Source organism: Marmota flaviventris, chromosome 11 (genome assembly GCF_047511675.1).
Source record: "Marmota flaviventris isolate mMarFla1 chromosome 11, mMarFla1.hap1, whole genome shotgun sequence".
NCBI lineage: Eukaryota > Metazoa > Chordata > Mammalia > Rodentia > Sciuridae > Marmota > Marmota flaviventris.
Genome location: NC_092508.1, coordinates 27,482,546 through 27,495,012, shown reverse-complemented (window position 1 = coordinate 27,495,012; position 12,467 = coordinate 27,482,546). Strand labels below are relative to the sequence as shown.

The following is a 12,467-nucleotide window of genomic DNA, read 5'->3' as shown; positions in this document are numbered from 1 at the left end:
TGAACCCAAGGGCTTTGCACATATTAAACATGTGCTCTACCATTGAGCTATACCCACAGCCCAGCCTTTTGCCTTATTAATGGGTTTTATTCTAAAGCTTAATTCTCTGTTGATTGACAGAAACACATTTTATAACGTTATAAATTATTGTTTCAAATCATAGGCACATGAACCTCACATAGACTATATAGTTTTACATGACATAGCTTACCTTTAGTTTAACATGTACCTTGTAGCTCAGTGGTAGAGTGTGTGTTTATTGTATGTGAGTCTCTGGGTTCCATCCCCAGTACCACACACAAAACAAGACAAAGTACTATAAGAATGTAATTGTACTTTCTGCAGTATTGTTTCCATGACAAAACACTTCCAGAAGTGATATTCTGGAAGTGGGATAGCAGTGGTATAGGTCCAGTAGGCAGATTGGGGTTGGGGAAGCCCACAGGGATTTTCTCTGGGAGAAAAGGGACTCCTTAGGTCAAAATTTGAATAAGAAGTGGGGTTTTAAAGGCATATAACCTGACTCTCTCGTTTGTGAGCATTTGTAGATTAGATAAAAAGTTAGCAGTTGGATGCTTAGTAAGAAGAGCTGCTGTTCTCCATGCTCAGTAAAGGTGTGGACTAGAGAGCAGAAGACAGAGTCCTTTTTATGTTTAGGAGGCGTAAGGTTTTGTAAAGGAAACTTTTACCTCTTTCTAACTCAGATGAGTTTTACTTAATTAATATTATAGTTTATGCATCCTCATTAAATAATTTCATAAGGTACTAATGGACTGGGAGTGGAAAAGATGGTATGGTGTTGCTAGTCCGAACTTGTTTTACAAGATGATGTAAAACCTGTTCTATAACGACAAATATTACCTCCTTTAATACTTCATTATAAGCCCATTTTATAATCAGAATGTGTGGTCTCATGAAGTGTATTTGCTGCGTGGTCCTTGTGTTTCTAAGAAGTGATCTCTTCTTTTAGGATTGTAACAATGGAATTTTATGGGAAGAATGATCTTACATTAGGAATATTTTTAGAGAGATATTGTTTCAGGTAAGAGCTAATTTCCTTGTGTTCCATTATGGCTTTTTGAAGACCAGAATTTCAACCTAAAACATAAGTATGAGTTTGGTGTCAAGTGTTATATGGTCCTCACTTTAACACCACATTAAACCATGCCATGCAAAGAAGTAATCTACTTCATATTCAAATTGGGATGTCTTATACGGCACTTTTCTCATATATTTATCAATCTAATAACCTTGCCATCCCTAGGGCTTTTTCAAATGTCTTGTCCATACAGTGATTCAAATGATAGGCAAGGGAAGTGTTGGAGTCAGCTAGCTAGACCTCATTTTATTTTATTTTTTTTGTCTTTATTTATTTTTTTTTAAATTTTTTTATTGTTGGTTGTTCAAAACATTACATGTTTCTTGATATATCATATTTCACACTTTGATTCAAGTGGGTTATGGACTCCCATTTTTACCCCATATACAGATTGCAGAATCACATCAGTTACACATCCATTGATTTACATATTGCCATACTAGTGTCTGTTGTGTTCTGCTGCCTTTCCTATCCTCTACTATCCCCCCTCCCCTCCCCTCCCCTCCCCTCCCCTCCCCTCTTCTCTCTCTGCCCCCTCTACTGACATTCATTTCTCCCCCTTGTATTATTTTTCCCTTTCCCCTCACTTCCTCTTGTATGTTAGACCTCGTTTTAAATCTTAGAAAAACAAATGCCAAATGTCTTCTTTGATATAATGAGAGCAACTAAGAACAGAGCAGGGAGGAAGAGCATGAGGAAAAGATTAACATTAAACAGACGAGAGGTGGGAGGGAAAGGGAGAGAGAAGGGAAATTGCATGGAAATGGAAGGAGACCCTCATTGTTATACAAAATTACATATAAGAGGTTGTGAGGGGAAAGGGAAAAAAAAAACAAGGGAGAGAATTAAATTACAGCAAATGGGGTAGAGAGAGAAGATGGGAGGGGAGAGGAGGGGGGATAGTAGAGGATAGAAAAGGTAGCAGAATACATCAGTTACTAATATGGCATTATGTAAAAACGTGGATGTGTAACCGATGTGATTCTGCAGTCTGTATTTGGGGTAAAAATGGGAGTTCATAACCCACTTGAATCTAATGTATGAAATATGATATGTCAAGAGCTTTGTAATGTTTTGAACAACCAATAAAAAAAAAATCTTAGTGCTATCATTCCTCACTTATATGACAAAAGGCAAGTGATTTAATCTCTACCATTCCCCCTTTAAAGGGAATACCAGTCCCCCAAAATGTCTAGGTTTTAATGGATAAAATGAATCATCTTGAAATTGTTGGACAAATAGAAATGACTTAACAAGTGGAACCTGTCATCACACAGTAGTTGATGACAGGGGTTCAGCTGCAGCTCAGAGCAGCAGGAGTGCTGTACACTTTGCTCACTGATCATCAATACTCTAGCAAGAATGCTGCTCTTTATTGACAATGGTTCTGAGTAACCAGTATTCATTATTCTTGGCTTCTATGTTTTATGCTTAATATGAGAAGGGCTCTTTTGTTTGTCAAAGGCCTTCTTATCAGTGCCCTAGCATGTTCTGCGATACTCCTATGGTGCATCACATTCGGCGCTTTGTCCATGGGCAAGGCTGTGTGCAGATAATCCTTAAGGAGTTGGATTCTCCAGTACCTGGATATCAACATACAATTCTCACGTATTCCTGGTGCAGAATCTGCAAACAGGTAAATATACCTTGGTACTATAATATATGACATTTTTTTCTTTATTTGTATAGTTTTTTGGGGAGGGTGGTAATCTATATTATTTTGAAACTGGTTGTAATTGGGCTTTTATTTATTTTATCTTCCTTTGCTGTACGTTCAAAATAATGTTTATTTTTTGACAATTTCACTACTGGAATATATCAGTCATTAAGTAAAATTCAGGTGCTTTGTTCAGTAAATATATTGAGACCGTATCTTGACAGTTATTAATTATTTTATTTATTCATTCAGCAACCACTCATTTTGCACCATCTGTGTGTCAGGAGGTACTGTGCTAGGTCCTAGGAATGAAAAAAGAATAGAGACTTTTCATCTAGGGGATAAGACAGATTTGTAAAGTAATTATTGCAGTATATCAGGATGTTTGCACAATAAATCTGAGCCTATATCAGTATTTCTCTCTGAAAAGGTATGAATGAGACAGTGTTGAAAGTGAACCCTAGTGATTTTCATGTACAATCTTGAAAAAGATATGAGTTTTATTTCTTTCATATGCCTTTCTTTACTTTTCTAACTCTGGGGCAAATATTTGGCAGCATGATCATGTTTTTAATACATATTTTTTTTATCCAAATTACAGTGAGTATATACCCAGTTTAACTTCATTGTTACCATGGCTTTTTTTGGAGTTTATTTTTGGAAGGAATATATGACAATTAGAAAATAATAGTATGACTTACGTTAATATCTGCTGTTAGGCTGGTATATTTGCTAATGCAGTTCCTTCTGCATTAGCAAATATACCAGCCTAAAATCATTCTACCGTTTATCAGTCTTACTTTCATATTTATCTTATAGGCCTTTAGTTCTCATTAGATAGTTGGTAATATTTTTTGTGAACTCTGTAGATTGATCATTGCATTAAAGGAATAACTTGAATTTGAACTTTATATCTTGCATACTTCAGTATATGCACTTTATTTTAAAGACAAAACTTTCTGCTTTGGGGATTCTGATAAAGAGTTTTGTTATACAAAAATGAAGAACTTCTAGTATAAGAAAAGTTACAACTTAAAAAACCAAACATAAATATACTTAATATTAAATATATTAAATTTCTAGAAACCATGGTTATAGAAACAGTAGGCAAAGAGCATAACATAGCAATTTAATACAAATGGACAGTAAATGTGCAAACAAATTTCACATTAGTAATCAAAGCAATGAAACCAAGTAGAAATTAAATAAAATGACTTTTTTTTAAAGAAATGGCATTTCAAATATTTATAATTCCTAGGATTGGTAAGAAAGTAGAGATTGGTATTCTGAAATACTGTTGGTACTGGAGGTTTTATAAACTAGTATACCTGTTTTGGAAGACAGTGTGTCAAAAAGTATGAAAGACCATAAGAATGTTCATGCCCTTTGATATTTTATTATTTCAAGGATGTAACTATGAATATTTTTATGTGTGTACAAGGATGTTCAACACAGCATCATCCAAATAAGGTGAAAATTATAATGTCTTACATGCACATAAGTAGGGATTGGGTTTAATATTCTCATATAGTAGGATAATCCTACAGCCATTTAAAAAGTTGTAAAGATTATTTTATGTATAAAAATATTCATGATTTCTTGCTCAGTAAAGAATAAAAGCTTATAAAATTGTAGGAAAAGAGTTTGCACAAGTAACATTGACTGTGTAAATATATATTCATATATAGAAAGTAAACATACAGGTGTATTGCTGTTGGTGATGTGATTATCACTGATATTGCTCTCCCTCACAACCCTCAGCTCCACCCACCTATAAACTTTTTTCTCCCTGTTTTCTGCATTCATAATATATTGTTTGTATTAGAAAAGACATTTTAAAAAATGAAGTTCTCATTATTATTAGATAACTTAAATTATTTTTGTCAAATTCCAGGTAACACCAGTTGTTGCTCTTTCCAATGAATCCTGGTCTATGTCATTTGCAAAGTACCTTGAACTTAGATTTTATGGGCACCAGTACACACGTAGAGCCAATGCTGAGCCATGTGGTCACTCTATTCATCATGATTATCACCAGTATTTTTCTTATAACCAGATGGTGGCATCTTTCAGGTAAGGAGTCAAAGGGATCTTGTACATTGTCATGTTTCCTGAAGGTTTTGCAACATTTCTACTATTACTGGATTGAATTAAATTGTATGTGTCATCTCCCACCTCCACCCTTGCAAATGCACAGAACCAGACACTGCTAAGAGCTATCCGTGTTAACTTAATCTACCTAAAAAAATGTATTATTATCCTTACTTATAGACTTTATAGACCTTACAAGTGAGGATAATAATATTGTATGTTCATTTATAGAGCTAACAAGTTTTGGGGTCTTGATTTGAACCCTGGTTGACCTATCGGTTTCACTCTTTTTTTAAAAAACTTTTTTGTAGTTATAGATGGACAGAATGCCTTTATTTTATTTGTTTATGTGGTGCTAAGAATTGAACCCAGTGCCTCACCTATGCTAGGCAAGCTCTCTGCCACTGAGCTACAGCCCCAGCCCCTCGGTTTTACTCTTTGTTTTGGCATTCAAGAAACTCTGTCAGAATTTTTTCTAAGGTATTAACTACCATAAAGATAATCAAATACTTGTAATAAAGCTAAAATTTCAAGTTTAATAAGTAAATAATCAATACTGTGGTATTAAATAATTTGAGGAAGGGTTCAGGCTCTGGCTTCAGAATGTATCCAGGATCTGAACACTTTTCACTACCCTCAAAATTTAGTAGTCTCAGACAGTTTCCTTTTGGCCTTGTCCCACAGCCTGTGCTCAGTATGATCTTATTAAAGGAAAAATCAACCAAGGTCATTTCTCTGCTCTAGATGCTGCACAGAGTCCCTGTTTCACCCTGAGTGAAGGCCAGAGTCCAATTTACTGGCCTATAAGTCCTTACAAGCTCTGTCTGTCTGCCTAGGGCCTATCACTGTCCCCTCACACACGTGCTAGCCCCTTGGCTCAGCCTCACCTGTGTCAGGTAGGTTCCTGCCTGGGAGCCTTGTGCTGGTTCTTCTTTCTCTAAGCTCTTCATTCACAGGTATCTGCCTGCTGTTTACTTACTTTGCATGAGTGTCTGTTCCAGTTTTCCCTACTCTGATCCCCTCTCATGACTAGTATTCCCCTGCTTCTCTTTCTTGTTTTGTATTTCTCTGACACTTAGCACTTGATGTATGTGTTTTAAATATTTATTTGTTTTTTTTTTTAAAGAAAGAGAGAGAATTTTTAAAAATATTTATTTATCTTTTTTAGTTTTCGGTGGACACAACATCTTTATTTTATTTTTATGTGGTGGTGAGGATTGAATCCAGCGCCTCCCGCATGCCAGGCGAGCACGCTACCGCTTGAGCCACATCCCCAGCCCCAATTTATTTGTTTTATTTTAAATGTTTACTTGTTTTTCCTGAATCATGAGGAAATATCTTCAGTATCTAAAATAGCATCTGGGACATTTTAGACTCTCAGGGAACATTTGCTAATTAGAACTTACTGCTTTTCTTAAGCAAGAGCTTTAACCGTGAAAGTACTGTGTAGGTGGGGCATATCATTGACTAGGCAGTACCTCAGGCGGAAAAGAAATATTCTCATGAAGATTTCTCAGAAGTGGAAAGGTAAAGAATATCTATACCTATACCTATTATAGGAAGGAGTCTCTTCCTTACTCATAGAGAAGGTTTATATCAAAATCAGTTTTGTTTTTATAACAAATGAGGATAACTTCAAAAGGATACATGATGGCGTAACAGTGCAGTGATGAAACAAAACAAAATCTAAAATTGGGGAAAATATTTATGATTGAAATTTGTCTTCAGTAACTTTGATTTTTAAAAAATACAATTTTATAGAAACTTTATTTTCTTTTATACCTTATCAGGATTTAATTGACCATCTAGATATATCTTTGCTCAAGGTATTAAAATATTTTTCATTTTTCTGCTGTTACTTGTATTTCTTCTCTCAGTTATTCTCCCATTCGGCTCCTTGAAGTATGTGTTCCACTCCCTAAAATATTCATTAAGCGCCAGGCCCCATTAAAGGTGTCCCTTCTTCAGGACCTTAAGGACTTCTTTCAGAAGTAAGTTTCAGTTTCTTTGGTGATCCTCTTTTTTTTTTTTTAAAAAGTCTGTGATGTACAGGTATCACGTATCAAGTATCAAGATTTGTTCATTTAACCGTCTTTGAAAATGTCGATAACTTTTTTGAATTGTATGTTATATGTGCTTTGTGGAAAAAAATGTAGACAATACAGGAAAGCATTTTTTAAAAAGTTGAACTCTGACAATGCAAACAACTGTTAAAATTTTGAAGTATATCCTTCAGGTCTTTTTTTGCACAATTATATGATTTTTAATTAGATAGGACTTTTTTCAGTTATGGTTTTGTGTCTAGTGTCTGCTTTTTTTCCTGTTTATGTGGAGTGGAAGATTTGATCCCACCTTCTTAAAAGTATGTAATGTTCTCTGGTTTTAGAGTTTCACAGGTATATCTAGCTGTTGACGAAAGACTTGCATCTTTGAAAACTGATACATTTAGCAAAACAAGAGAGGATAAAATGGAAGATATCTTTGCACAAAAAGAGGTAGTTCATTTCTTTAATAGAAAATCAAAAAGTCAATTGTTTACTTACTAGAAATTGTTTTTTGTGGGGAAGGGTTATCTATATATTGCCTATTTACTGAAATTTAATCTTGTTACCTGCTAGATGGAAGAAGGTGAGTTCAAGAACTGGATTGAAAAGATGCAAGCAAGGCTCATGTCTTCCTCTGTAGACACTCCTCAGCAACTGCAGTCAGTCTTTGAGTCACTTATTGCCAAGAAACAAAGTCTTTGTGAAGTTCTGCAAGCTTGGAATAACAGGTATGATTTTGCAATTTAATTAATATTATTGCCAAATTGGCTGTGCCGTGACATTTGAAAAATTTAAAGAATTTATTATAGACATTTCATCATATTTTTAAGTTATAAAGAAACTTCACCCACCCCCTCCTTTCCCTTTTTTAAAATCCTTTAAAATGTATGGTCTAACCTTTAGATTGCTTGTGAAGATATAAAAACTAAAGAAGGGAACAACCTTCAATATTGTTTCAAATGTGTATGCTGCTGAATGGAATTTGACAGAATTAGTGTGCAATGAGTAATAATTGGAATAATTAGTGTGCAATGAGTAATAATTGATATGAGGGTGTTTTAGTTAGCTTTTTTGCTGCTGTGACCAAAAGACCGACAAGAACAATTAGAGAAGGAAAAGTTTATTTTTGGCTCATGGTTTCAGAGGTTCTCAGCCATGGATGGCTGACTCTATTGCTCTGGGCTGGAGGTAGAACATCATGGCAAAAGAGTATGGCAGAGGGAAGCACCTCAGGAAGTAGATCCAGAAAGCATAGACAGAGACTTCTCTCACCAAGTACAAAATATATACCCCAAAGGCATACCCTCAGCGACCCACCTCCTCCAGCCACACCCTACCTGTCTATATGCCACCCAATTAATCCCTATCAGAGAATTAATGCTCTTATTAGGTTAAGGCTCTTATAATTCAATCATTTTCCTGAACTTTCTTGAATTGTCTAATAATTGAGCTTTTGGGAGATACCCCATATATAAACCATAACGGGGTGAGAATTCCAAATATATTACTGTATTTATCTTATGTCATTATTTAAATATTTATTTTTAGAAATATTTTTCTTTATACTAATTTGCTATTTTATAATTGTAGTCATATCAACAAGAGCTCTTGATTTGTTGGTTAGATATGATAAGAATTTAGTCCTAGATAGGTACAACTTTAAAGTCTGTTGCAATCCAAATAGGAAACGATTGTAATTTCAGAGTGTAAAAAGAAAATTTATAAATATTCAAAGCGCTAAAAAATAAACCATATTCTTTGACTGCAGGTTGCAGGACCTTTTTCAGCAGGAAAAAGGTAGAAAGAGACCTTCAGTTCCTCCAAGTCCTGGAAGACTGAGACAAGGAGAAGAAAGCAAGGTAGGAAAATAAACTTTTGTCTTTGGTCCTTCACTATAATTGATTCCATTCATAACACTTAGAAGTGGTAGTTTAATACATAATTGATTAATATCTAATAGATTTTTCCATCTTGAAGTTGTGAGGTTTCAAGGAGATATAGGACTTGGAATACTTTTATGTACTAGCCTGAAATAAATGATCTGTTCTGTTTCATTTATTTGAAATATTTATCATAAATCTGTTCTCCACTGGAGTCACTGAGATACTCTCATGGTGATAGCAAGTGCTACAAAGGAAAAGATGTGGGTACTCAGAGGTATAATACAGTCCTCGTTTGTTTTACTATGAGTATTTATCTCTGTGCTTAAAATGAGAAGTTCTTAAGGTGTCTGAACTGGGTAAGTTCTACATCTTAATTTAACTGAATTAGTTTTATTTTGCTGGGGAGCAAATTGCAATAGATTAGTGTCTAAAAAATATAAATCTATAATTTCATAGTTTCTGTGGGCCAGAGATCTGGCAAGCATAGCTAGGTTCTCTGCATAGAATTTCACATAACTGAAATGAAGATTTTGGCCAGTGCTTCTGTCTTACTTGAGGCTTAGGGTCTTCTTCCGAGCTCATTCAGATTACTGGCAGAATTCATTTTCTGGTGGTGATAAGAAGCAGATTATGCTAAGTGAAGTTAGCCAATCCCTAAAAAACATAGGCTGAATGTCTTCTCTGATATAAGGTGGGTGACTCAAAATGGGGTAGGGAGGAAGAGCATGAGAAGAAGATTACCACTAAATAGGGAAGAGAGGTGGGAGGGAAAAGGAGGGAGAAGGGGAATTGCACGGAAGATGGATGGAGACCCTCATCATTATACAGAATACATGTATGATGATGTGAGAAAAAAAAAAAAGAAGTGTGTCACATCAGATTGGGTAGAGAGAAGTGATGGGAGGGGAGGGGAGGGGAAGGGAAGGGGAGTTAGGAAGCACAGCAGAATAAAATAGACATTATTATTGCTGTATGTATATATGTGACTGTATGACCAATGTGATTCTGCAACCTGTACACTCAGAAAAATGAGAAATTATATCCCTTCTGATTCAAATATATGATATGTCAAGATCATTGTACTGTCATGTGTAACTAATTAAACAAATAAAAAAAAAGATTATGTCTGGCTGTGGAAATTCCCCATTAAAAAAAAAAGAATGAGCTTCCCTTCTGTCGGTGGCTATTGACTTGGAGGCCATTCCTAACTCCTCGAGGCTGTCTGCATTCCTTGACCTGTTCAAAGCCTGCAACAATAGTCAAATCCCTCTTGTGTTTCAGATCACTTACTTCCTCTGTCTCTGATTTATAGACTCTGTTTTAATGACTCATGAGATTACATCAGGCCCACCTGGAATTTGAGGTTTGAGGTCAACTGACTTGGGACTTTAATTACAGCTGCAAAATTCCTTCATAGCAGTACCTAAGTCAGTGTTTGAGTAGTTGGAAGAAGGTATATACACATCAGGGGCTGGTGACCATCTTAGAATTCTCATCATGCTGCCCAAATTTCACATGAGTTGGTATCAGTATTTTTCAGGGCCTCATGCTTTGATATCACAACAGCTTTGAGCGAGTGTTTTCTTTTTATGTAGTGTTTAGTATTTGTAAAGGAATATTTTCGTGCACTGATGGATCCAGGAAACTTTTGCTTTTTAGTAATATATAATGATTTTTCCTTTTGTCTCTTAAACAAATGTGTAGGAATCCTGTTCCCTTAAAGTTTAGGTGAGAGTAAGAAAAAGATTACTAACGATCATTTAAATTTTAGTATTTTCCAACTAGTTCAGGGCTATTAATAAGCACAAACCCCTGGTGACCTTTCCATTTGCCCACTGAACGCACTGCAAAGGTAATGGTGTAAGATGTTGATACAGAATTGAAAAGATACCATCATTCAACAGAAAGTTATCTTTTTGAAAGATTAAAGATTGATTTGAAATTCTGTTGCACTGCCTTTATATTTAATTATTTGATAAATAGTTCTCAAGTGCTTATGATGTGCTGGGAACTTTTCTAGGTTATAGTGGATGCAATTAGGAATAAAGGTCATATAGTTACTGTCCTCATGAAATATTTTTCTAGTGAGTAAGAGACTGATAGTACACATGTGAACCTATAATTATAAAAAGGCTCTGAAGGAAGAAATAAGGAAGATAGTTTTGCTGAAAGAGTAGGTAGTGGTGGTGGGTTATTTTATGTAGGGTGCCCAAGGAGGTCTCTCTGATGTGATGATATTTAATCAGTGAACTTAGAAATGACTTTATTGAAATCATGTGGCACTGATAGTCATTCTAAATATATTTTATCCACAAATAATTAGGACTTGAGAAGGTTCAGTGGATAATAAAAGTTTACTAGCTTAATGATAATCTTATGTATTTCTAGATGCCTTAATGCCAAGAAGTAAGCTTCTGTTTAGAACAATATTCTCAAAGTGTGGTTCAAGAACTGTTGAGGGTTTATGACCTTTTCAGGGCTTCTGTAAGTTTCTCTTTATTAACCACATATCTGTATGGAGCCAGAACTTTAATCGTAACAGTGTATTCATCAGATTAAATGCAGAAGCCAAATAGGAATCTAGCTAGCTAGACACTAAAGATAATTGAAAAAATGCAAAACAGTGCCACTTTTTCACCAATTGTTTTTAATTTTGGAAAATAAGTATTTTTTATTTACTCAATGTTTTTATACTTGTGCTAATATTATAATGGACTTATTATTATATTATTATTTTAGGGTACTGAAGATTGAATCCAGGAGTGCTTAACCACTGAGCCACATCCCCAGCCCTTTTACTTTTTTATTTTGAGACAGGGTCTTACTAAGTTGCTTACGGCCTCTCTAAGTTGCTGAGGCTGGCCTTGAATTTGCGATCCTCCTGTCTCAACCTTCTGAGCCGCTGGGATTATAGGCATGTGCCACCAAGCCCATCTTGGGCTTATTATTTTTAAATGAATAAATGAATATTATAAAATGTTCTCAGGTTTAATTTCTAATAAGGTAAAAGCTACATTAAATTATAAAGGTGGTTCTTCGTTATTTTTAGTATAACAGGTCTTGACATGAAAAAGTTCAAGATTCATTTGGTTAGACAGTTTTAAAAATGTGATTTTAATATTCCCTTAAGAATACAGTATTTATTTCTTTACAGATAAATACAATGGATGCGTCTCCACGGAATATTTCTCCAGGACTTCAAAATGGGGAGAAAGGTTGGTCCTTGAGTTTAGTGACCACTTGCCATTGGAAAGTTTGCATAAGTTGTTGTTTTATAACTGAATTAATTGTTTTTAACTTCCAATTTTAGCATTTTTTTCCCAATACAATTATTCAGAAACTTTTAACCCCCTACTTATAGATCATTTGTAACTCTATCATCTTAAGCTTATCATATGTTTTAAGAAGATAAGTTAGGAGACAAAAACACATGAAATATAGAGAGGACTGCTATTGAAGGAAGAAGGAATAGAGAACAGGAAATTGAATTTCTGTTTTGCTCATTCCTGAATCCCCAGGTTTCACTACAAAAATCTTGTAACATTTAATTTATATTTTTAATGTCACTAAAATATTTCCTAGGCTTAAAATATCTTTTCTAGTATCTTATTAGATAATTTGGTGTTATTGTAGAAACCTTGTGGGAGAATTTACATAGACTCTTTTTGTTGGGCAAGAGCTCAACTCAATTT

At 34.8% G+C, this 12,467-nt stretch overlaps 1 protein-coding gene across 7 annotated transcripts in view; it reads left to right on the top strand.

Moving 5' to 3' along the window:
* Pikfyve (phosphoinositide kinase, FYVE-type zinc finger containing) overlaps nt 1-12,467 on the top strand; it is an 82,393-nt gene that overhangs the window by 53,221 nt on the left and 16,705 nt on the right. For all 7 annotated transcript variants that reach the window (XM_071618847.1, XM_071618848.1, XM_071618851.1 and 4 more), the window contains 8 exons: nt 971-1,042; nt 2,564-2,735; nt 4,651-4,829; nt 6,725-6,838; nt 7,234-7,342; nt 7,466-7,620; nt 8,661-8,751; nt 11,930-11,990. In XM_071618847.1, coding sequence (XP_071474948.1) covers nt 971-1,042; nt 2,564-2,735; nt 4,651-4,829; nt 6,725-6,838; nt 7,234-7,342; nt 7,466-7,620; nt 8,661-8,751; nt 11,930-11,990 — 953 coding nt within the window. The remainder of the gene's footprint in view (nt 1-970; nt 1,043-2,563; nt 2,736-4,650; nt 4,830-6,724; nt 6,839-7,233; nt 7,343-7,465; nt 7,621-8,660; nt 8,752-11,929; nt 11,991-12,467) is intronic.